This window comes from Oncorhynchus kisutch, linkage group LG4 (assembly GCF_002021735.2).
Source record: "Oncorhynchus kisutch isolate 150728-3 linkage group LG4, Okis_V2, whole genome shotgun sequence".
In the NCBI taxonomy this organism is placed as follows: domain Eukaryota; kingdom Metazoa; phylum Chordata; class Actinopteri; order Salmoniformes; family Salmonidae; genus Oncorhynchus; species Oncorhynchus kisutch.
The window spans coordinates 4,072,786-4,100,726 of NC_034177.2; the positions used below are offsets into that span (position 1 = coordinate 4,072,786).

Sequence of the window (27,941 nt, forward strand, 5' to 3'; positions counted from 1 at the left end):
AAATCTGTCGTTCTGCCCCTGAACAGGTTGTTCAGGGGCAGGTTGTTCAGGTTGTTAAGAACACCAGCTGCATTAAATACTGCAGTGCATCTCCTCCTCATGGACGGCACCAGATTTGCCCGTTCTTGCTGAGAGATGTTACCCCACTCTTCCATCAAGGCACCTGCAAGTTCCCGGACATTTCTGGGGGGGAATGGCCCTAGCCCTAGCCCTCCAATCCAACAGGTCCCAGACGTGCTCAATGGGTTTGTGATCTGGGCTCTTCGCTGGCCATGGAAGAACACTGACATTCCTGTCTTGCAGGAAATCACGCACAGAACGACCAGTATGGCTGCTGGCATTGTCATGCTGCAGGGTCATGTCAGGATGAGCCTGCAGGAAGGGTACCACATGAGGGAGGAGGATGTCTTCCCTGTAACGCACAGCATTGAGATTGCCTGCAATGACAAGCTCAGTCCGATGACTCTGTGACACCCCGCCCCAGACCATGATGGACCCTCCACCTCCACATCGATCCCACTCAAGAGTACAGTGTAACGCTCATTCCTTCGACAATAAACGCAAATCCGACCATCACCCCCGGTGAGACAAAACCGCGACTCGTCAGTGAAGAGCACTTTTTGCCAGTCCTGTCTGGTCCAACGACGGTGGGTTTGCGCCCATAGGCGACGTTGTTGCGGGTGATGTCTGGTGAGGACCTGCCTTACAACAGGCCTACAAGCCCTGAGCCCAGCCTCTCTCAGCCTATTGCAGACAGTCTGAGCACTGATGGAGGGATTGTGCGTTCCTGGTGTAACTCGGGCAGTTGTTGTAGCCATCTTGTACCTGTCCCGCAGGTGTGATGTTCAGATGTACCGATCCTGTGCAGGTGTTGTTACACGTGGTCTGCCACTGTGAGGACAATCAGCTGTCCGTCCTGTCTCCCTGTAGCGCTGTCTCAGGCGTCTCACAGTACGGACATTGCAATTTATTTACCTGGCCACGTCTGCAGTCCTCATGCCTCCTTGCAGCATGCCTAAAGCACATTCACACAGATGAGCAGGGTCCCTGAGTATCTTTCTTTTGGTGAGAGTCAGTAGAAAGGCCTCTTTAGTGTCAGAGCGTTGGACTAGCAACCGAAAGGTTGCAAATTCGAATTCCCGACCTGACAAGGTACATATCTGTCGTTCTGCCCCTGAACAGGCAGTTACCCCACTGTTCCTAGACCGTCATTGAAAATAAGAATTTGTTCTTAACTGACTTGCCAAGTTAAATAAAGGTAAAAAATCATTAAATTGCCTACTGTCTGTAAGCTGTCTGTAAGTGTCTAAACGACCGTTCCACAGGTGCATGTTCATTAATTGTTTATGGCTCATTGAACCAGCATAGGAAACAGTGTTTAAACCCTTTACAATGAAGAGATCTGTGAAGTTATTTGGATTTTTACTAATTATCTTTGAAAGACAGGGTCCTGAAAAAGGGAGGTTTCTTTGTTGTTGCTGAGTTTAGAAAGAAAACATAAAAGGCTCGATAATTCATCAAGGTCATGTTAACTGACTGATGTCATCTCATAGAACACTATAAGACCTCCTAAGTCTGTGTTAATCTCAGATGTTATTTTCAGATCTTTCCCCCGTAGGGATGGCTGAACGAACCAGAAGGAAACTCATTTCCTGGTTTTAGGACAAGTTGGCGAGCTCTTTATAGGACGTTCCAACTCAACTCTGGAAGATCCACTGTTTGTTCATTCCTACCCCTCTAATCAGGGACTGGTTTAGACCTGGGACACCAGGTAGGTGATTCCCCTCTAATCAGGGACTGGTTTAGACCTGGGACACCAGGTGGGTGATTCCCCTCTAATCAGGGAATGGTTTAGACCTGGGACACCAGGTGGGTGATTCCCCTCTAATCAGGGTCTGGTTTAGACCTGGGACACCAGGTGCGTGATTCCCCTCTGATCAGGGACTGGTTTAGACCTGGGACACCAGGTAGGTGATTCCCCTCGAATCAGGGACTGGTTTAGACCTGGGACACCAGGTAGGTGATTCCCCTCTAATCAGGGACTGATTTAGACCTGGGACACCAGGTGGGTGATTCCCCTCTAATCAGGGACTGGTTTAGACCTGGGACACCAGGTGGGTGATTCCCCTCTAATCAGGGACTGGTTTAGACCTGGGACACCAGGTGGGTGATTCCCCTCTAACCAGGGACTGGTTTAGACCTGGGACACCAGGTGGGTGATTCCCCTCTAACCAGGGACTGGTTTAGACCTGGGACACCAGGTGGGTGATTCCCCTCTAATCAGGGACTGGTTTAGACCTGGGACACCAGGTGGGTGATTCCCCTCTAATCAGGGACTGATTTAGAACTGGGACACCAGGTGGGTGATTCCCCTCTAATCAGGGACTGGTTTAGACCTGGGACACCAGGTGGGTGATTCCCCTCTAATCGGGGACTGGTTTAGACCTGGGACACCAGGTGGGTGATTCCCCTCTAATCAGGGACAGATTTAGAACTGGGACACCAGGTGGGTGATTCCCCTCTAATCAGGGACTGGTTTAGACCTGGGACACCAGGTGGGTGATTCCCCTCTAATCAGGGACTGGTTTAGACCTGGGACACCAGGTGGGTGATTCCCCTCTAATTAGGGACTGGTTTAGACCTGGGACACCAGGTGGGTGATTCCCCTCTAATCAGGGTCTGATTTAGACCTGGGACACCAGGTAGGTGATTCCCCTCTAATCAGGGACTGGTTTAGACCTGGGACACCAGGTGGGTGATTCCCCTCTAATCAGGGACTGGTTTAGACCTGGGACACCAGGTGGGTGATTCCCCTCTAATCAGGGACTGGTTTAGACCTGGGACACCAGGTGGGTGATTCCCCTCTAATCAGGGTCTGATTTAGACCTGGGACACCAGGTGGGTGATTCCCCTCTAATCAGGGACTGGTTTAGACCTGGAACAGCAGGTGGGTGATTCCCCTCTAATCAGGGCCTGATTTAAATCAAATCAAATTTTATTTGTCACATACACATGGTTAGCAGATGTTAATGCGAGTGTAGCGAAATGCTACACTCGCATTCCCCTCTAATCAGGGACTGGTTTAGACCTGGGACACCAGGTGGGTGATATTAATTATCAGGTAGAACAAAAAAACAGCAGTCTCCGGACCTCGTAGGATAAGAGTTGAGTAGCCTTGATATAGGACGAGCCCAACGAAATGCTTGATGAACTTCAAGAACCTCAATCACAGGCTTGGTATGTGTCTTAATTATATACAGAGGCTTCAACTAATCCACAACAACACTGCCAGGGTCCTGACCAGGACCAAGAAGTTAGACCACAGAGCTGATCCTGGCCCAACGCCACTGGCTACTGGTCAACTACAGGATCCACATCAAAATCCTCATGCTTGTATTTAAAGCCTTGAATGGACTTATATTTATTATGGATTGCGATTGCTGCCTTGGCAGCAGCTACTCTTCCTGGGGTTTATTATGGATCCGCATTAGTTCCTGCCTTGGCAGCAGCTACTCTTCCTGGGGTTTATTATGGATCCCCATTAGTTCCTGTCAAGGCAGCAGCTACTCTTCCTGGGGGTTTATTATGGATCCCCATTAGTTCCTGCCAAGGCAAAAGCTACTCTTCCTGGGGTTTATTATGGATCCCCATTAGTTCCTGTCAAGGCAGCAGCTACTCTTCCTGGGGTTTATTATGGATCCCCATTAGTTCATGTCAAGGCAGCAGCTAATCTTCCTGGGGTTTATTATGGATCCCCATTAGTTCCTGTCAAGGCAGCAGCTACTCTTCCTGGGGTTTATTATGGATCCCCATTAGTTCCTGTCAAGGCAGCAGCTACTCTTCCTGGGGTTTATTATGGATCCCCATTAGTTCCTGCCAAGGCAGCAGCTACTCTTCCTGGGGTTTATTATGGATCCCCATTAGTTCCTGTCAAGGCAGCAGCTACTCTTCCTGGGGTTTATTATGGATCCCCATTAGTTCCTGCCAAGGCAGCAGCTACTCTTCCTGGGGTTTATTATGGATCCCCATTAGTTCATGTCAAGGCAGCAGCTACTCTTCCTGGGGTTTATTATGGATCTCATAACACACTCAGGCCACTACTCCACTACCACATATCTGAAATACAAAATCCATGTTATCGTGTGTGTCTGTGCCTATGTACAGTAGTCAAAAGTTTGATTCAAGAGTATTTATTTTTTACATTTTTCTACATTGTAGAATAAAAATGAAGATATCAACACTATGAAATAACAAATATGGAATCATGTAGTAACCAAAACAGTGTTAAACATATCAAAATACATTTGATTTGAGATTCTTCAAAGTAGCCACCCTTTGCCTTGATGACAGCTTTGCACACTCTTGGCATTCTCTCAACCAGCTTCATGAGGTAGTCACCTGGATTGCATTCAAATTAACAGGTGTGCCTTGTTAAAAGTTAATTTGTGGAATTTCTTTCCTTCTTAATGCGTTTGAGCCAATCCGTTGTGTTGTGACAAGGATGGGGGGGGGTATAACAGAAGCCTTATTTGGTAAAAGACCAAGTCCATAATATGACAAGTACAGCTCAAATAAGAAAAGAGAAATGACAGTCTATCATTACTTTAGACATGAAGGTCAGTCAATGTGGAAAATGTCAAAAACGTTTAAATTATCTTCAAGTATCTTCAAGTGCAGTCACAAGAACCATCAAGCACAATTTTTTTATTTTACCTTTATTTAACCAAGTCAGTTAAGAACACATTCGTGCCTGTTCAGGGGCAGAACGACAGATTTGTATCTTGTCAGCTCGGGGATTTGAACTAGTCCAACACTAACCACTAGGCTACCCTGCTGCCCTATGATGAAACTGGCTCTCATGAGGACTGCCACAGGAGAGGAAGACCCAAATAAATGCTTCACAGAGTACATCTCAACATCAACTGTTCAGAAGAGACTGTGTGATTCAGGTCGATTTGCTACAAAGAAGCCACAACAACCGCCATGTCTTTGTTCGATGGGGAGAAGGTGAACGGATGCTCTCTGCATGTGTGGTTCCTACCGTGAAGCATGGAGGAGGTGGTGTGATGGTGCTTTGCTGGTGACACTGTCTGTGATTTATTTAGAATTCAAGGCACACTTAACCAGCATGGCTACCAGCATGGCTACCAGCATGGCTACCAGCATGGCTACCAGCATGGCTACCAGCATGGCTACCAGCATGGCTACCAGCATGGCTACCAGCATGGCTACCTCTGCAGCGATACACCTTCACATCTGTGTTGCGCTTAGTGGGACAATCATTTGTTTTCCAACAAGACAATGACCCAACACACCTCCAGGCTGTGTAACGGCTCTTTGACCAAGCAGGAGAGTGTTGGAGTGCTGCATCAGATGACCTGGCCTCCACAATCACCCGACCTCAACTTAATTGAGATGGTTTGGGATGAGTTGGACCGCAGCAGGAAGGAAAAGTAGTCAAAAAGTGCTCAGCATATGTGGGAACTCCTTCAAGACTGTTGGAAAAGCATTCCAGGTGACGCTGGTTGAGAGAATGCCAAGAGAGTGCAAAGCTGGCATCAAGGCAAAGGGTGGCAACTTTGAAGAATCTAAACTATATTTGGATTGGTTTAACACTTTGTTTGGTTACTACATGATTCCATATGTTTTATTTCATAGTTTTGATGTCTTTACTATTATTCTACAATGTAGAAAATAGTCAAAATAAAAGAAGAAACCTTGAATGAGTAGGTGTTAAATGTAATGTATTATTATAACGTAAATATAGAATAGAGAAAACCATAAGTAGCATATTTTCTGTCATGTATTCTGAGATATAGGTGTTGGTGTGAGCAGCCTTTAGTATTATACAAAGAGTTGCTGCCCCCTAGTGGGAAAACGGAGAACACTAAACTGCACAAAACCTTGGAACACCTGTCTGTCTGTGAGAGAGAGAAACTGCACAGCAAGATTGATTCAATCAAACACACATACCGAACGGTAGAAGAGCTAAGCACTGTTAGTGAATTGACTGTATGCAGCGAATAACAGCATCAGTCATGTGGGCTGGGCTAGCTACCCAGTTCATTTAGTCATGTAGCTGGACTAGCTACCCAGTTCATTTAGTCATGTGGGATGGACTAGCTACCCAGTTCATTTAGTCATGTGGGCTGGACTAGCTACCCAGTTCATTTAGTCATGTGGGATGGACTAGCTACCCAGTTCATTTAGTCATGTAGCTGGACTAGCTACCCAGTTCATTTAGGCATGTGGGCTGGACTAGCTACCCAGTTCATTTAGTCATGTGGGCTGGACTAGCTACCCAGTTAATTTAGTCATGTGGGCTGGACTAGCTACCCAGTTCATTTAGTCATGTGGGATGTACTAGCTACCCAGTTCATTTAGTCATGTGGGATGGACTAGCTACCCAGTTCATTTAGTCATGTGGGATGGACTAGCTACCCAGTTCATTTAGTCATGTGGGATGGACTAGCTACCCAGTTCATTTAGTCATGTGGGATGGACTAGCTACCCAGTTCATTTAGTCATGTGGGATGGACTAGCTACCCAGTTCATTTAGTCATGTAGCTGGACTAGCTACCCAGTTCATTTAGTCATGTGGGCTGGACTAGCTACCCAGTTCATTTAGGCATGTGGGCTGGACTAGCTACCCAGTTCATTTAGGCATGTGGGCTGGACTAGCTACCCAGTTAATTTAGTCATGTGGGATGGACTAGCTACCCAGTTCACTTAGTCATGTGGGCTGAACTAGCTACCCAGTTCATTTAGGCATGTGGGCTGGACTAGCTACCCAGTTCATTTAGGCATGTGGGCTGGACTAGCTACCCAGTTCATTTAGTCATGTGGGCTGGACTAGCTACCCAGTTCATTTAGTCATGTGGGATGGACTAGCTACCCAGTTCATTTAGTCATGTGGGATGGACTAGCTACCCAGTTCACTTACTCATGTGGGCTGGACTAGCTACCCAGTTCATTTAGGCATGTGGGTTGGACTAACTACCCAGTTCATTTAGGCATGTGGGCTGGACTAGCTACCCAGTTCATTTAGTCATGTGGGATGGACTAGCTACCCAGTTCATTTAGGCATGTGGGCTGGACTAGCTACCCAGTTCATTTAGTCATGTAGCTGGACTAGCTACCCAGTTCATTTAGTCATGTAGGATGGACTAGCTACCCAGTTCATTTAGTCATGTGGGCTGGACTAGCTACCCAGTTCACTTAGTCATGTGGGCTGGACTAGCTACCCAGTTCATTTAGGCATATGGGCTGGACTAGCTACCCAGTTCATTTAGTCATGTGGGATGGACTAGCTACCCAGTTCATTTAGGCATGTGGGCTGGACTAGCTACCCAGTTCATTTAGTCATGTAGCTGGACTAGCTACCCAGTTCATTTAGTCATGTAGCTGGACTAGCTACCCAGTTCATTTAGTCATGTGGGATGGACTAGCTACCCAGTTCATTTAGTCATGTGGGCTGGACTAGCTACCCAGTTCATTTAGTCATGTAGCTGGACTAGCTACCCAGTTCATTTAGTCATGTGGGATGGACTAGCTACCCAGTTCATTTAGTCATGTGGGCTGGACTAGCTACCCAGCTTATTTAGTCATGTGGGATGCACTAGCTACCCAATTCATTTAGTCATGTGGGATGGACTAGCTACCCAGTTCATTTAGTCATGTGAGATGGACTAGCTACCCAGTTCATTTAGTCATGTGGGCTGGACTAGCTACCCAGTTCATTTAGTCATGTGGGATGGACTAGCTACTCAGTTCATTTAGTCATGTAGCTGGACTAGCTACCCAGTTCATTTAGTCATGTGGGATGGACAAGCTACCCAGTTCATTTAGTCATGTGGGCTGGACTAGCTACCCAGTCCACTCAGTCATGTAGCTGGACAAGCTACCCAGTCCACTCAGTCATGTAGCTGGATTGCTACCCAGTTGACTCAGTCGTGTAGCTGGACAAGCTACCCAGTCACTGTGGAAGTAGGTCTACAGCGTGACTAGATGGCAAATCAACATGGGAATGAATGAGTGAGGTGGTTAGTAGCAGGTGAACAGGTATGTAGCAGGTGAACAGGTATGTAGCAAGTGAACAGGTGGACCCCATGATAAGACTGGAATGGACCACACGTGGACTTACTTCTGGTTTCATGGACGGGGGCACCAGGGTTTGGGAAGGTGGCGGCAGCAAGCTGGAGAATGGGTGCAGTGCCAGGGTGATGGTCTGATGGTGAGAGGACAGGGGGATAGAGGGAGGGCGAGAGAGAGAGAGAGAGAGAGAGAGAGAGAGAGAGAGAGAGAGAGAGAGAGAGAGAGAGAGAGAGAGAGAGAGAGAGAGAGGGAGGGACGGACGGACGGAGGGAGGATGAGAGAGAGGGAGGTAGGGAGAGGAAGGGTTGGAGAGAGAGAGAGGGAGGGACGGACGGAGGATGAGAGAGAGAGCGAGGTAGGGAGAGAGGAAGGGTTGGAGAGAGAGAGAGAGAGAGGGAGGGACAGACGGAGGATGAGAGAGAGAGGGAAGTAGGGAGAGAGGAAAGGTTGGAGAGAGAGAGGGAGGGACGGACGGAGGATGAGAGAGAGAGGGAGGTAGGGAGAGAGGAAGGGTCAGGGGGAGGTAGGGAGAGAGGAAGGGTCAGAGAGAGAGGGAGAGAGGAAGGATTGGAGAGCGAGAGAGAGGGAGGGACGGACGGACGGAGAGGGGTGAGAAAGGGAGAGAGAGAAAGGAGGGTTGGAGAGAGAGGGAGACAGAGAGAGATTGAGGTGAATAAGGGGCTGGGTAAATGGCTGGTGGTGAATGGTATCATTGAAGCAGCAGCCACAAGACAATGATGTGCAGTATGAGGACACAGCCACAAGATGGCCACAGTGTACATATAACTAACACACCTGGTCGTCTAGGTCTTACACCACTGTGTAAGACAGTATGATACACGTGTTAACCTCATTCCACGGAGGGTAGAGTATCTGAGGGTTTTCACTCCTCCCTTGTACTTGACTGATGAATTAAGGTCACTAATTAATAAATAACTCCGCTCACCTGGTCGTCTAGGTCTCAGTAAGGAACTCCCCTCACCTGGTCATCTAGGTCTCAGTAAGGAACTCCCCTCACCTGGTCGTCTAGGTCTCAGTAAGGAACTCCCCTCACCTGGTCGTCTAGGTCTCAGTAAGGAACTCCCCTCACCTGGTGGTCTAGGTCTCAGTAAGGAACTCCCCTCACCTGGTTGTCTAGGTCTCAGTAAGGAACTCCCCTCACCTGGTTGTCTAGGTCTCAGTAAGGAACTCCCCTCACCTGGTCGTCTAGGTCTCAGTAAGGAACTCCCCTCACCTGGTCGTCTATGTCTCAGTAAGGAACTCCCCTCACCTGGTTGACTAGGTCTCAGTAAGGAACTCCCCTCACCTGGTTGTCTAGGTCTCAGTAAGGAACTCCCCTCACCTGGTTGTCTCAGTAAGGAACTCCCCTCACCTGGTCGTCTAGGTCTCAGTAAGGAACTCTCCTCACCTGGTTGTCTCAGTAAGAAACTCCCCTCACCTGGTCGTCTAGGTCTCAGTAAGGAACTCTCCTCACCTGGTCGTCTAGGTCTCAGTAAGGAACTCCCCTCACCTGGTCGTCTAGGTCTCAGTAAGGAAGGAATTTAAAGGAAAAACCGAAGAACTGCAGACACTCGGCCCTCTATAGAATGAGTTTGACACCTCTGGTCTAATAGAATGAATGGAAATGGTGGTGTGGATAGACATTTATGGATTCAAGTGGAAAATAATGGCGATATAATACTCCATCCAAACCAAAAAGTAGGTAGGTTTTTCATTGATCCCCAATGTGTATTGAAAAGTGACTCGGTCAACTCTCCTGTTGGACAATACATTTACCCACCAGTACCCTGGATCAGCACCCCCCTCTCTACCACCAGTACCCTGGATCAGCTCTCTCTCTACCACCAGGACCCTGGATCAGCCCCCTCTCTACCACCAGGACCCTGGATCAGCCCCCTCTCTACCACCAGTACCCTGGATCAGCACCCCCCTCTCTACCACCAGTACCCTGGATCAGCCCTCTCTCTACCACCAGGACCCTGGATCAGCATCCCTCTCTACCACCTGTACCCTGGATCAGCCCCCTCTCTACCACCAGTGCCCTGGATCAGCCCCCCCCCTCTCTACCACCAGTACCCTGGATCAGCTCCCTCTCTACCACCAGTATCCTGGATCAGCATCCCTCTCTACCACCAGTACCCTGGATCAGCACCCTCTCTACCACCAGTACCCTGGATCAGCTCCCTCTACCACCAGTACCCTGGATCAGCTCTCCCTCTACCACCAGTACCCTGGATCAGCTGCCAGGCAGGAAAATTGGAAGTGTTTTTGTTAGAGCCACCATTATACTGTCTGACTAAAATCACAACACTGACCCCTGCTGGAGTCTAAATTGTAAAATAACGAATTGAGTCCTCACATCCACTGTCAAATCAAATGTTACTTATCACATGCGCCAAATCACATGCGCCAAATCACATGCGCCAAATCACAATATAAAATCAATCAAATCAAATCAAATCATGCAACAATTTTACTGAGTTCCAGTTCATATCAGGAAATCTGTCAATTTACATACATTCATTCGGCCCTAATCTATGGATTTCACATGACTGGGAATACAGACTGGTCACAGATACTTAAAAACAAAGGGTTAGGGTTAGGGTTAGGTGTGACCACCATTTGCCTCACGCTGTCGCTCTGCTCCGACCTCATCCAAGAGGTTTTGAGTAGAACGTGAGAAGAGAGGAGTATCTCCTGATCCGAATGGTTCATAACTACACTACTACTACTAACACAAAATCTGGATATCAGAGAGCACCCTGGCTCCTCCCTCCTAGCAGCAGATATTACTACAATAGAGAATTGTACTACTACCCCAAATCCACCATCTCATCTCAGATATGTTTAGAGTACAAGACAAATGGACCGTAAACCCACCAGACGGACCGTAAACCCACCAGTCGGACCGTAAACCCACCAGTCGGACCATAAACCCACCGGGCCAGACGGACCGTAAACCCACCAGTCGGACCGTAAACCCACCAGTCAGACCGTAAACCCACCGGGCCAGACGGACCGTAAACCCACCGGGCCAGACGGACCGTAAACCCACCGGGCCAGACGGACCGTAAACCCACCGGCGCTGACGGACCGTAAACCCACCAGACGGACCGTAAACCCACCAGTCGGACCGTAAACACACCGGCGCTGACGGACCGCAAACCCACCAGACGGACCGTAAACCCACCAGACGGACCGTAAACCCACCAGTCGGACAGTAAACCCACCAGTCGGACCGTAAACCCACCGGGCCAGTCGGACCATAAACCCACCGGCGCTGACGGACCGCAAACCCACCGGGCCAGACGGACCGCAAACCCACCGGGCCAGACGGACCGTAAACCCACCAGACGGACCGTAAACGCACCGGGCCAGACGGACCTTAAACCCACCGGGCCAGACGGACCTTAAACCCACCGGGCCAGACGGACCTTAAACCCGCCGGCCCAGACGGACCGTAAACCCACCGGACGGGCCGTAAACCCACCGGACGGACCGTAAACCCACCGGGCCAGACGGACCGCAAACCAGTACCCTGGATCAGCACCCCCCTCTCTACCACCAGTACCCTGGATCAGCTCTCTCTCTACCACCAGGACCCTGGATCAGCCCCCTCTCTACCACCAGGACCCTGGATCAGCCCCCTCTCTACCACCAGTACCCTGGATCAGCACCCCCCTCTCTACCACCAGTACCCTGGATCAGCCCTCTCTCTACCACCAGGACCCTGGATCAGCATCCCTCTCTACCACCTGTACCCTGGATCAGCCCCCTCTCTACCACCAGTGCCCTGGATCAGCCCCCCCCCCTCTCTACCACCAGTACCCTGGATCAGCTCCCTCTCTACCACCAGTATCCTGGATCAGCATCCCTCTCTACCACCAGTACCCTGGATCAGCACCCTCTCTACCACCAGTACCCTGGATCAGCTCCCTCTACCACCAGTACCCTGGATCAGCTCTCCCTCTACCACCAGTACCCTGGATCAGCTGCCAGGCAGGAAAATTGGAAGTGTTTTTGTTAGAGCCACCATTATACTGTCTGACTAAAATCACAACACTGACCCCTGCTGGAGTCTAAATTGTAAAATAACGAATTGAGTCCTCACATCCACTGTCAAATCAAATGTTACTTATCACATGCGCCAAATCACATGCGCCAAATCACATGCGCCAAATCACAATATAAAATCAATCAAATCAAATCAAATCATGCAACAATTTTACTGAGTTCCAGTTCATATCAGGAAATCAGTCAATTTACATACATTCATTCGGCCCTAATCTATGGATTTCACATGACTGGGAATACAGACTGGTCACAGATACTTAAAAACAAAGGGTTAGGGTTAGGGTTAGGTGTGACCACCATTTGCCTCACGCTGTCGCTCTGCTCCGACCTCATCCAAGAGGTTTTGAGTAGAACGTGAGAAGAGAGGAGTATCTCCTGATCCGAATGGTTCATAACTACACTACTACTACTAACACAAAATCAGGATATCAGAGAGCACCCTGGCTCCTCCCTCCTAGCAGCAGATATTACTACAATAGAGAATTGTACTACTACCCCAAATCCACCATCTCATCTGAGATATGTTTAGAGTACAAGACAAATGGACCGTAAACCCACCAGACGGACCGTAAACCCACCAGACGGACCGTAAACCCACCAGTCGGACCGTAAACCCACCGGGCCAGACGGACCGTAAACCCACCGGGCCAGACGGACCGTAAACCCACCAGTCGGACCGTAAACCCACCAGTCAGACCGTAAACCCACCGGGCCAGACGGACCGTAAACCCACCGGCGCTGACGGACCGTAAACCCACCAGGCCAGACGGACCGTAAACCCACCGGCGCTGACGGACCGTAAACCCACCAGTCAGACCGTAAACCCACCGGGCCAGACGGACCGTAAACCCACCGGCGCTGACGGACCGTAAACCCACCAGGCCAGACGGACCGTAAACCCACCGGCGCTGACGGACCGTAAACCCACCAGACGGACCGTAAACCCACCAGTCGGACCGTAAACACACCGGCGCTGACGGACCGCAAACCCACCAGACGGACCGTAAACCCACCAGTCGGACCGTAAACCCACCAGTCGGACAGTAAACCCACCAGTCGGACCGTAAACCGACCGGGCCAGTCGGACCATAAACCCACCGGCGCTGACGGACCGCAAACCCACCGGGCCAGACGGACCGCAAACCCACCGGGCCAGACGGACCGCAAACGGACCGTAAACCCACCAGACGGACCGTAAACCCACCAGTCGGACAGTAAACCCACCGGGCCAGTCGGACCATAAACCCACCGGCGCTGACGGACCGCAAACCCACCGGGCCAGACGGACCGCAAACCCACCGGCCCAGACGGACCGTAAACCCACCGGACGGACCGTAAACCCACCGGATGGACCGTAAACCCACCAGACGGACCGTAAACCCACCAGACGGACCGCAAACCCACCGGACGGGCCAGACAGACCGCAAACCCACCGGGCCAGACGGACCGCAAGCCCACCGGGCCAGACGGACCGTAAACCCACCAGACGGACCGTAAACGCACCGGGCCAGACGGACCGCAAACCCACCGGGCCAAAAGGACCTTAAACCCACCGGGCCAGACGGACCGCAAACCCACCGGGCCAGACGGCCCGCAAACCCACCGGGCCAGACGGACCGCAAACCCACCGGACGGGCCAGACGGACCGCAAACCCACCGGACGGGCCAGACAGACCGCAAACCCACCGGACGGGCCAGACAGACCGCAAACCCACCGGGCCAGACGGACCGCAAACCCACCGGGCCAGACGGACCGCAAACCCACCGGGCCAGACGGACCTTAAACCCACCGGCCCAGACGGACCGTAAATCCACCGGACAGACCGTAAACCCACCGGGCCAGGCGGACCGTAAACCCTCCGGGCCAGGCGGACCGTAAACCCACCGGGCCAGAGGGACCGTAAACCCACCGGGCCAGAGGGACCGTAAACCCACCGGGCCAGAGGGACCGTAAACCCACCGGGCCAGAGGGACCGTAAACCCATCGGCCCAGACGGACCGTAAACCCACCGGCCCAGACGGACCGTAAACCCACCGGCGCCGACGGACCGCAAACCCACCGGGCCAGACGGACCGCAAACCCACCGGGCCAGACGGACCGCAAACCCACCGGGCCAGACGGACCGCAAACCCACCGGGCCAGACGGACCGCAAACCCACCGGGCCAGACGGACCGCAAACCCACCGGGCCAGACGGACCTTAAACCCACCGGGCCAGACGGACCTTAAACCCACCGGGCCAGACGGACCTTAAACCCGCCGGCCCAGACGGACCCTAAACCCACCGGACGGGCCAGACAGACCGCAAACCCACCGGACAGGCCAGACAGACCGCAAACCCACCGGGCCAGACAGACCGCAAGCCCATCGGGCGAGACGGACCGTAAACCCACCGGACCAGACGGACCGTAAACGCACCGGGCCAGAGGGACCGTAAACCCACCGGGCCAGGCGGACCGTAAACCCACCGGGCCAGGCGGACCGTAAAGCAACCGGGCCAGGCGGACCGTAAACCCACCGGGCCAGGCGGACCGTAAACCCACCGGGCCAGGCGGACCGTAAACCAACCGGCTCAGACGGACCGTAAACCCACCGAGCCAGGCGGACCGTAAACCCACCGGGCCAGGCGGACCGTAAACCCACCGGGCCAGGCGGACCGTAAATCCACCGGGCCAGACAGACCGTAAACCCACCGGACGGACAGTAAACCCACCGGGCCAGACGGACCGCAAACCCACCGGGCCAGGCGGCCCGCAAACCCACCGGGCTAGAGGGTCCGCAAACCCACCGGGCCAGAGGGCCCGCAAACCCACCGGGCCAGACGGACCGCCAACCCACCGGCCCAGACGGACCGTAAACCCACCGGACGGACCGTAAACCCACCAGACGGACCGTAAACCCACCAGACGGACCGCAAACCCACCGGACGGGCCAGACAGACCGCAAACCCACCGGGCCAGACAGACCGCAAACCCACCGGGCCAGACGGACCGCAAGCCCACCGGGCCAGACGGACCGCAAACCCACCGGACAGGCCAGACAGACCGCAAACCCACCGGGCCAGACAGACCGCAAGCCCATCGGGCGAGACGGACCGTAAACCCACCGGACGGACCGTAAACGCACCGGGCCAGAGGGACCGTAAACCCACCGGGCCAGAGGGACCGTAAACCCACCGGGCCAGAGGGACCGTAAACCCACCGGGCCAGAGGGACCGTAAACCCACCGGGCCAGAGGGACCGTAAACCCACCGGGCCAGACGGACCGTAACCCCACCGGGCCAGAGGGACCGTAAACCCACCGGCGCAGACGGACCGTAAACCCACCGGCCCAGACGGACCGTAAACCCACCGGCCCAGACGGACCGTAAACGCACCGGACGGACCGTAAACCCACCGGGCCAGACGGACCGTAAACCCACCGGACGGACCAAAACGCACCGGGCCAGAGGGACCGTAAACCCACCGGGCCAGAGGGACCGTAAACCCACCGGCCTAGACGGACCGTAAACCCACCGGCCCAGACGGACCACAAACCCACCGGCCCAGACGGACCACAAACCCACCGGGCCAGACAGACCGCAAACCCACCGGGCCAGACAGACCGCAAACCCACCGGGCCAGACGGACCGCAAACCCACCGGGCCAGACAGACCTTAAACCCACCGGGCCAGACGGACCTTAAACCCGCCGGGCCAGACGGACCTTAAACCCGCCGGCCCAGACGGACCGTAAACCCACCGGACGGACCGTAAACCCACCGGCCCAGACGGACCGTAAACCCACCGGGCCAGACGGACCACAAACCCATCGGCCCAGACGGACCGTAAACCCACCAGACGGACCGCAAACCCACCGGACGGGCCAGACGGACCGCAAACCCACCGGGCCAGACGGACCGCAAACCCACCGGGCCAGACGGACCGCAAACCCACCGGCCCAGACGGACCGTAAACCCACCGGACGGACCGTAAACCCACCGGACGGACCGTAAACCCACCGGACGGGCCAGACAGACCGCAAACCCACCGGGCCAGACAGACCGCAAACCCACCGGGCCAGACGGACCGCAAGCCCACCGGGCCAGAGGGACCGTAAACCCACCAGACGGACCGTTAACCCACCAGACGGACCGCAAACCCACCGGACGGGCCAGACAGACCGCAAACCCACCGGGCCAGACAGACCGCAACCCCACCGGGCCAGACGGACCGCAAGCCCACCGGGCCAGACGGACCGTAAAACCCACCGGCCCAGACGGACCGTAAACGCACCGGGCCAGAGGGACCGTAAACCCACCGGGCCAGAGGGGCCGTAAACCCACCGGCCCAGACGGAGCGTAAACCGACCGGGCCAGACGGACCGTAAACCCACCGGGCCAGACGGACCGTAAACCCACCGGGCCAGACGGACCGTAAACGCACCGGGCCAGAGGGACCGTAAACCCACCGGGCCAGAGAGACCGTAAACCCACCGGCCCAGACGGACCTTAAATCCACCGGACGGACCGTAAACGCACCGGGCCAGAGGGACCGTAAACCCACCGGGCCAGAGGGACCGTAAACCCACCGGGCCAGAGGGACCGTAAACCCACCGGGCCAGAGGGACCGTAAACCCACCGGGCCAGAGGGACCGTAAACCCACCGGGCCAGACGGACCGTAAACCCACCGGCCCAGACGGACCGTAAACCCACCGGACGGACCGTAAACCCACCGGCCCAGACGGACCGTAAACCCACCGGCCCAGACGGACCGTAAACCCACCGGACGGACCGTAAACCCACCGGGCCAGACGGACCGTAAACCCACCGGCCCAGACGGACCGTAAACCCACCGGACGGACCAAAACGCACCGGGCCAGAGGGACCGTAAACCCACCGGGCCAGAAGGACTGTAAACCCACCGGCCAAGACGGACCGCAAACCCACCGGCCCAGACGGACCGCAAACCCACCGGGCCAGACGGACCGCAAACCCACCGGGCCAGACGGACCGCAAACCCACCGGCCCAGACGGACCGCAAACCCACCGGCCCAGACGGACCGTAAACCCACCGGCCCAGACGGACCGTAAACCCACCGGACGGACCGTAAACCCACCAGACGGACCGTAAACCCACCAGACGGGCCAGACAGACCGCAAACCCACCGGGCCAGACAGACCGTAAACCCACCAGACGGACCGTAAACCCACCAGACGGACCGCAAACCCACCGGACGGGCCAGACAGACCGCAAACCCACCGGGCCAGACAGACCGCAAACCCACCGGGCCAGACGGACCGCAAGCCCACAGGGCCAGACGGACCGTAAACCCACCGGACGGACCAAAACGCACCGGGCCAGATGGACCGTAAACCCACCGGGCCAGAGGGACCGTAAACCCACCGGCCTAGACGGACCGTAAACCCACCGGCCCAGACGGACCGCAAACCCACCGGGCCAGACAGACCGCAAACCCAGACGGACCGCAAACCCACCGGGCCAGACGGACCGCAAACCCACCGGGCCAGACAGACCGCAAACCCAGACGGACCGCAAACCCACCGGGCCAGACGGACCGCAAACCCACCGGCCCAGACGGACCGTAAACCCACCGGCCCAGACGGACCGTAAACCCACCGGACGGACCGTAAACGCACCGGGCCAGGCGGACCGTAAACCCACCGGGCCAGGCGGACCGTAAACCCACCGGGCCAGGCAGATCGTAAACCCACCGGGCCAGGCGGACCGTAAACCCACCGGGCCAGGCACACCGTAAACCCACCGGGCCAGGCGGTCCGTAAACCCACCGGGCCAGGCGGACCGTAAACCCACCGGGCCAGGCGGACCGTAAACCCGACCGGGCCAGGCGGACCGTAAACCCACCGGGCCAGACGGACCGCAAACCCACCGGCCCAGACGGACCGTAAACCCACCGGCCCAGGCGGTCCGTAAACCCACCGGGCCAGGCGGACCGTAAACCCACCGGGCCAGGCGGACCGTAAACCCGACCGGGCCAGGCGGACCGCAAACCCACCGGGCCAGACGGTCCGCAAACCCACCGGCCCAGACGGACCGTAAACCCACCGGGCCAGGCGGACCGTAAACCCGACCGGGCCAGGCGGACCGTAAACCCACCGGGCCAGGCGGACCGTAAACCCACCGGGCCAGGCGGTCCGTAAACCCACCGGGCCAGGCGGACCGTAAACCCACCGGGCCAGGCGGACCGTAAACCCGACCGGGCCAGGCGGACCGTAAACCCACCGGGCCAGACGGACCGCAAACCCACCGGCCCAGACGGACCGTAAACCCACCGGCCCAGGCGGTCCGTAAACCCACCGGGCCAGGCGGACCGTAAACCCACCGGGCCAGGCGGACCGTAAACCCGACCGGGCCAGGCGGACCGCAAACCCACCGGGCCAGACGGTCCGCAAACCCACCGGCCCAGACGGACCGTAAACCCACCGGGCCAGGCGGACCGTAAACCCGACCGGGCCAGGCGGACCGTAAACCCACCGGGCCAGGCGGACCGTAAACCCGACCGGGCCAGGCGGACCGTAAACCCGACCGGGCCAGGCGGACCGTAAACCCACCGGGCCAGGCGGACTGTAAACCCGACGGACCGTAAACCCACCGGCCCAGATGGACCGTAAACCCACCGGCCCAGACGGACCGTAAACCCACCGGCCCGAAAACCCACCGGCCCGGACGGACCGAAAACCCACCGGTTCAGACGGACCGTAAACCCACCGGCCCAGAGGCTGCGTTCCAAATGGCACCAAATTCTCTATAGAGCCCTACTTCTGAGCAGGACCCATAGGAATGGTAGAAAGTAGTGCCCTACATAGGGAATAGATTGCCATTTAAGGACCTGGATGCCACAGAAATCCTGTCTTGTTTATCCCAACCGTCAGACACCAGTTTAGCTAATGAGATGATTCCCCATCACAGACATTATCTTGTTTGGTGGAGGAATGCAGCTCAGTAGATCAGGCTGTCGGGAGGAGGAGGAGGAAATGGAGGAAGAGAGAGACAGACAGACATATGACCATGTACCATTATACCAGAACCCTCCCTTGAAACTATAGTTTTGGCAAGTCGGTTAGGACATCTACTAAGTCATTTTTCCAACAATTGTTTACAGACAGATTATTTCACTTATAATTCACTGTATCACAATTCCAGTGGGTCGGAAGTTTACATACACTAAGTTGACTGTGCCTTTAAACAGCTTGGAAAATTCCAGAAAATTATGTCATGGCTTTAGAAGCTTCTGATAGGCTAATTGACATCATTTGAGTCAATTGGAGGTGTACCTGTGGATGTATTTCAAGGCCTACCTTCAAACTTGGTGCCTCTTTGCTTGACATAATGGGAAAATCAAAAAGAAATCAGCCAAGACCTCAGAAAACAATTGTAGACCTCCACAAGTCTGGTTCATCCTTGGGAGCAATTTCCAAACGCCTGAAGGTACCACCTTCATCTGTACAACCAATAGTACGCAAGTATAAACACCATAAACACGCAGCCGTCATACCGCTCAGGAAGGAGACGCGTTCTGACTCCTAGAGATTAACGTACTTTGGTGAAAAAATTGCAAATCAATCACAGAACAGCAAAAGACCTTGTGAAGATGCTGGAGGAAACCGGTACAAAAGTATCTATATCCACAGTAAAACGAGTCCTATATCGACATAACCTGAAAGGCTGCTCAGCAAGGAAGAAGCCACTGCTCCAAAACTGCCATAAATAAATAAGCCAAACTACGGTTTGCAACTGCACATGGGGACAAAGTTTGTACTTCTTGGAGAAATGTCCTCTGGTCTGATGAAACAAAAATAGAACAGTTTGGTCATAATGACCATCGTTATGTTTGGAGGAAAAAGGGGGATGCTTGCAAGCCGAAGAACACCATCCCAACTGTGAAGCACGGGGGTGACAGCATCATGTTGTGGGGGTGCTTTGCTGCAGGAGGGACTGGTGCACTTCACAAAATAGATGGCATCATGAGGTGGGAAAATTATGTGGATGTTACTGGATAAGACGTTATCGGATACTATACGATGTTACTGGATACTATACGATGTTACTGGACACTATACGATGTTACTGGACACTATACGATGTTACTGGACACTATACGATGTTACTGGACACTATACGATGTTACTGGACACTATACGATGTTACTGGACACTATACGATGTTACTGGATACTATACGATGTTACTGGATACTATACGATGTTACTGGATACTATACGATGTTACTGGATACTATACGATGTTACTGGATACTATACGATGTTACTGGATACTATACGATGTTACTGGATACTATACGATGTTACTGGACACTATACGATGTTACTGGATACTATACGATGTTACTGGATACTATACGATGTTACTGGATACTATACGATGTTACTGGATACTATACGATGTTACTGGATACTGTACGATGTTACTGGATAAAACGTTACTGGACACTATACGATGTTACTGGACACTATACGATGTTACTGGATACTATACGATGTTACTGGATACTATACGATGTTACTGGATACTATACGATGTTACTGGACACTATACGATGTTACTGGACACTATACGATGTTACTGGACACTATACGATGTTACTGGACACTATACGATGTTACTGGATACATTACGTGTTACTGGATACTATACGATGTTACTGGATACTATACGATGTTACTGGATACTATACGATGTTACTGGATACTATCGATGTTACTGGATACTATACGATGTTACTGGACACTATACGATGTTACTGGATACTATACGATGTTACTGGATACTATACGATGTTACTGGATACTATACGATGTTACTGGATACTATACGATGTTACTGGATACTGTACGATGTTACTGGATAAAACGTTACTGGACACTATACGATGTTACTGGACACTATACGATGTTACTGGATACTATACGATGTTACTGGACACTATACGATGTTACTGGACCACTATACGATGTTACTGGACACTATACGATGTTACTGGACACTATTACGATGTTACTGGACACTATACGATGTTACTGGGACACTATACGATGTTACTGGACACTATACGATGTTACTGGACACTATACGATGTTACTGGACACTATACGATGTTACTGGACACTATACGATGTTACTGGATACTATACGATGTTACTGGATACTATACGATGTTACTGGACACTATACGATGTTACTGGACACTATACGATGTTACTGGACACTATACGATGTTACTGGACACTATACGATGTTACTGGACACTATACGATGTTACTGGATACTATACGATGTTACTGGATACTATACGATGTTACTGGATACTATACGATGTTACTGGACACTATACGATGTTACTGGACACTATACGATGTTACTGGACACTATACGATGTTACTGGACACTATACGATGTTACTGGATACTATACGATGTTATGGATACTATACGATGTACTGGATACTATACGATGTTACTGGATACTATACGATGTTACTGGATACTATACGATGTTACTGGATACTATACGATGTTACTGGATACTATACGATGTTACTGGACACTATACGATGTTACTGGATACTATACGATGTTACTGGATACTATACGATGTTACTGGATACTATACGATGTTACTGGATACTATACGATGTTACTGGATACTGTACGATGTTACTGGATAAAACGTTACTGGACACTATACGATGTTACTGGACACTATACGATGTTACTGGATACTATACGATGTTACTGGACACTATACGATGTTACTGGAAAACTGTACGATGTTACTGGACACTATACGATGTTACTGGACACTATACGATGTTACTGGACACTATACGATGTTACTGGGCACTATACGATGTTACTGGACACTATACGATGTTACTGGACACTATACGATGTTACTGGACACTATACGATGTTACTGGACACTATACGATGTTACTGGACACTATACGATGTTACTGGACACTATACGATGTTACTGGACACTATACGATGTTACTGGACACTATACGATGTTACTGGACACTATACGATGTTACTGGACACTATACGATGTTACTGGATACTATACGATGTTACTGGATACTGATGTTACTGGATACTATACGATGTTACTGGATACTATACGATGTTACTGGATACTATACGATGTTACTGGATACTATACGATGTTACTGGATACTGTACGATGTTACTGGATAAAACGTTACTGGACACTATACGATGTTACTGGATACTATACGATGTTACTGGATACTATACGATGTTACTGGACACTATACGATGTTACTGGAAAACTGTACGATGTTACTGGATACTATACGATGTTACTGGACACTATACGATGTTACTGGACACTATACGATGTTACTGGACACTATACGATGTTACTGGACACTATACGATGTTACTGGACACTATACGATGTTACTGGATACTATACGATGTTACTGGATACTATACGATGTTACTGGACACTATACGATGTTACTGGACACTATACGATGTTACTGGACACTATAAGATGTTACTGGACACTATACGATGTTACTGGACACTATACGATGTTACTGGACACTATACGATGTTACTGGATACTATACGATGTTACTGGATACTATACGATGTTACTGGATACTATACGATGTTACTGGACACTATACGATGTTACTGGATACTATACGATGTTACTGGATACTATACGATGTTACTGGATACTATACGATGTTACTGGATACTATACGATGTTACTGGATACTATACGATGTTACTGGACACTATACGATGTTACTGGATACTATACGATGTTACTGGAATACGATGTACTGTACTATACGATGTTACTGGATACTATACGATGTTACTGGATACTGTACGATGTTACTGGATACTGTACGATGTTACTGGATAAAACGTTACTGGACACTATACGATGTTACTGGATACTATACGATGTTACTGGATACTATACGATGTTACTGGACACTATACGATGTTACTGGAAAACTGTACGATGTTACTGGATACTATACGATGTTACTGGAACTATACGATGTACTGGACACTATACGATGTTACTGGACACTATACGATGTTACTGGACACTATACGATGTTACTGGACACTATACGATGTTACTGGACACTATACGATGTTACTGGACACTATACGATGTTACTGGACACTATACGATGTTACTGGACACTATACGATGTTACTGGATACTATACGATGTTACTGGACACTATACGATGTTACTGGACACTATACGATGTTACTGGACACTATAAGATGTTACTGGACACTATACGATGTTACTGGACACTATACGATGTTACTGGACACTATACGATGTTACTGGAAAACTGTACGATGTTACTGGATACTATACGATGTTACTGGACACTATACGATGTTACTGGACACTATACGATGTTACTGGACACTATACGATGTTACTGGACACTATACGATGTTACTGGACACTATACGATGTTACTGGACACTATACGATGTTACTGGACCACTATACGATGTTACTGGACACTATACGATGTTACTGGACAAGACGCAAACTGGACAAGACGCAAACTGGACAAGACGCTACTGGACAAGACGCTACTGGACAAGGCGCTACTGGACAAGGCGCTACTGGACAAGGCGCTACTGGACAAGGCGCTACTGGACAAGGCGCTACTGGACAAGGCGCTACTGGACAAGACGCTACTGGACAAGGCGCTACTGGACAAGGCGCTACTGGACAAGACGCTACTGGACAAGACGCTACTGGACAAGACGCTACTGGACAAGACGCTACTGGACAAGACGCTACTGGACAAGGCGCTACTGGACAAGGCGCTACTGGACAAGGCGCTACTGGACAAGACACTAATGGATACTATAAGATGTTAATTGGATGCTGTTATTTTCTGTGTGTAAATGGGAAGGATCTTACTGTTTCTTTCTCTCTCTGTGTGTTTTTGTGTGCGTTGACATGTACATAGCTGCGCTGGTGTGTGTGTGTGTGTGTCTTACTGGTGACAGCACTGGCATTGTTGGGTGTGTCAGCTCTCAGGTACTGGGTGGTCTGGGTGGACGGCTGGGACAGGCCCTGGGAACTGCCACTGTCTGAAACACTAGAAGAGAGGAAGGGAGACAGAGATAACAACAGTACTCGTGATGAAAGCAAGGAAGGAGGGGAGACAGAGATAACAACAGTACTCGTGATGAAAGCAAGGAAGGAGGGGAGACAGAGATAACAACAGTACTCGTGATGAAAGCAAGGAAGGAAGGGAGACAGAGAAAACAACAGTACTCGTGATGAAAGCAAGGAAGGAAGGGAGACAGAGATAACAACAGTACTCGTGATGAAAGCAAGGAAGGAAGGGAGACAGAGATAACAACAGTACTCGTGACGAAAGCAAGGATGGAAGGGAGACAGAGATAACAACAGTACTCGTGATGAAAGCAAGGAAGGAGGGGAGAGTGGGAGGAAGACAACAACACCTGCCACTTCACAAACATCATTATTAAAGGTAAACGCTGTCTCTGCTCCGCTCCTATTGGCCACCTAAACACCTGCTCTGCTCCTATTGGCCACCTAAACACCTGCTCTGCTCCTATTGGCCACCGAAACACCTGCTCTGCTCCTATTGGCCACCTAAACACCTGCTCTGCTCCTATTGGCCACCTAAACACCTGCTCTGCTCCTATTGGCCACCTAAACACCTGCTCTGCTCCTATTGACATCGCCCTGGAGTAACCCTGTTGTGTCTAGACCATAGACTTAGTTAGACAACTCATCGTTGTATTACGACATTCAAATCACATGCAGGGTCATTGAGGACATCTCCAGTTTGAATAAGTCAGTTTTTTCTTCTTCGTTTATGTGTTTGATTCTTTAATGTGTTTGATTCTTTAATGTGTTTGATTCTTTAATGTGTTTGATTCTTTAATGTGTTTGATTCTTTAATGTGTTTGATTCTTAAATGTGTTTGATTCTTTAATGTGTTTGATTCTTTAATGTGTTTGATTCTTTAATGTGTTTGATTCTTTAATGTGTTTGTGTTTGATTAATGTGTGTCTTTACATGAAGAAAACATGTTCACATTAACAAGTACATTAATAATGGGGTATTAGGCTGTTGAATCCTAATCAACCCATCCAATGTGAGTACATCTGTTGTTTAATACAGTAGATCAATACAGGTAGAGTACTCACGCAGTAGTAAATCAATACAGGTAGAGTACTGTAGATCAATACAGGTAGAGTACTGTAGATCAATACAGGTATAATACTGTAGATCAATACAGGTAGAGTACTGTAGCAGTAGTAGATCAATACAGGTAGAGTACTGTAGATCAATACAGGTAGAGTACTGTAGATCAATACAGGTAGAGTACTGTAGCAGTAATAGATCAATACAGGTAGAGTACTGTAGATCAATACAGGTAGAATACTGTAGATCAATACAGGTAGAGTACTGTAGCAGTAGTAGATCAATACAGGTAGAGTACTGTAGCAGTAGTAGATCAATACAGGTAGAGTACTGTAGATCAATACAGGTAGAGTACTGTAGATCAATACAGGTAGAGTACTGTAGATCAATACAGGTAGCAGTAGTAGATCAATACAGGTAGAGTACTGTAGATCAATACAGGTAGAGTACTGTAGATCAATACAGGTAGAGTACTGTAGCAGTAGTAGATCAATACAGGTAGAGTACTGTAGCAGTAGTAGATCAATACAGGTAGAGTACTGTAGATCAATACAGGTTGAGTACTGTAGATCAATACAGGTAGAGTACTGTAGATCAATACAGGTAGAGTACTGTAGATCAATACAGGTAGCAGTAGTAGATCAATACAGGTAGAGTACTGTAGATCAATACAGGTAGAGTACTGTAGCAGTAGTAGATCATTACAGGTAGAGTACTGTAGATCAATACAGGTAGAGTACTGTAGCAGTAGTAGATCATTACAGGTAGAGTACTGTAGATACATACAGGTAGAGTACTGTAGCAGTAGTAGATCAATACAGGTAGAGTACTGTAGCAGTAGTAGATCAATACAGGTAGAGTACTGTAGCAGTAGTAGATCAATATAGGTAGAGTACTGTAGCAGATAAATAGAGTACTGTAGATCAATACAGGTAGAGTACTGTAACAGTAGTAGATCAATACAGGTAGAGTACTGTAGATCAATACAGGTAGAGTACTGTAGATCAATACAGGTAGAGTACTGTAGATCAATACAGGTAGAGTACTGTAGATCAATACAGGTAGAGTACTGTAGATCAATACAGGTAGAGTACTGTAGATCAATACAGGTAGAGTACTGTAGATCAATACAGGTAGAGTACTGTAGATCAATACAGGTAGAGTACTGTAGCAGTAGTAGATCAATACAGGTAGAGTACTGTAGATCAATACAGGTAGAGTACTGTAGATCAATACAGGTAGAGTACTGTAGATCAATACAGGTAGAGTACTGTAGATCAATACAGGTAGAGTACTGTAGATCAATACAGGTAGAGTACTGTAGATCAATACAGGTAGAGTACTGTAGATCAATACAGCAGGTAGAGTACTGTAGATCAATACAGGTAGAGTACTGTAGATCAATACAGGTAGAGTACTGTAGATCAATACAGGTAGAGTACTGTAGACCAATACAGGTAGAGTACTGTAGACCAATACAGGTAGAGTACTGTAGATCAATACAGGTAGAGTACTGTAGATCAATACAGGTAGAGTACTGTAGCAGTATTAGATCAATACAGGTAGAGTACTGTAGCAGTAGTAGATCAATACAGGTAGAGTACTGTAGATCAATACAGGTAGAGTACTGTAGCAGTAGTAGATCATTACAGGTAGAGTACTGTAGATCAATACAGGTAGAGTACTGTAGCAGTAGTAGATCATTACAGGTAGAGTACTGTAGATACATACAGGTAGAGTACTGTAGCAGTAGTAGATCAATACAGGTAGAGTACTGTAGCAGTAGTAGATCAATACAGGTAGAGTACTGTAGCAGTAGTAGATCAATACAGGTAGAGTACTGTAGCAGTAGTAGATCAATACAGGTAGAGTACTGTAGCAGTAGTAGATCAATATAGGTAGAGTACTGTAGCAGATAAATAGAGTACTGTAGATCAATACAGGTAGAGTACTGTAACAGTAGTAGATCAATACAGGTAGAGTACTGTAGATCAATACAGGTAGAGTACTGTAGATCAATACAGGTAGAGTACTGTAGATCAATACAGGTAGAGTACTGCAGATCAATACAGGTAGAGTACTGTAGATCAATACAGGTAGAGTACTGTAGATCAATACAGGTAGAGTACTGTAGCAGTAGTAGATCAATACAGGTAGAGTACTGTAGATCAATACAGGTAGAGTACTGTAGATCAATACAGGTAGAGTACTGTAGATCAATACAGGTAGAGTACTGTAGATCAATACAGGTAGAGTACTGTAGATCAATACAGGTAGAGTACTGTAGATCAATACAGGTAGAGTACTGTAGATCAATACAGGTAGAGTACTGTAGATCTATACAGGTAGAGTACTGTAGATCAATACAGGTAGAGTACTGTAGATCAATACAGGTAGAGTACTGTAGATCAATACAGGTAGAGTACTGTAGACCAATACAGGTAGAGTACTGTAGACCAATACAGGTAGAGTACTGTAGATCAATACAGGTAGAGTACTGTAGATCAATACAGGTAGAGTA

The 27,941-nt window shown here is 50.3% G+C and overlaps 1 protein-coding gene across 2 annotated transcripts in view; it reads right to left on the reverse strand.

Annotated features, from left to right (window-relative positions):
• LOC109884972 (tyrosine-protein kinase RYK) overlaps positions 1 to 27,941 on the reverse strand; it is a 151,805-nt gene that overhangs the window by 50,930 nt on the left and 72,934 nt on the right. The window contains exons 7-8 of one of the 2 annotated variants that reach the window (XM_031822322.1): positions 24,238 to 24,338; positions 8,144 to 8,227 (exon numbers count right to left, since the gene is read on the reverse strand). In XM_031822322.1, the coding sequence (XP_031678182.1) occupies positions 8,144 to 8,227; positions 24,238 to 24,338 (185 nt within the window). The remainder of the gene's footprint in view (positions 1 to 8,143; positions 8,228 to 24,237; positions 24,339 to 27,941) is intronic. The other variant, XM_031822323.1, reaches the window with a different exon arrangement.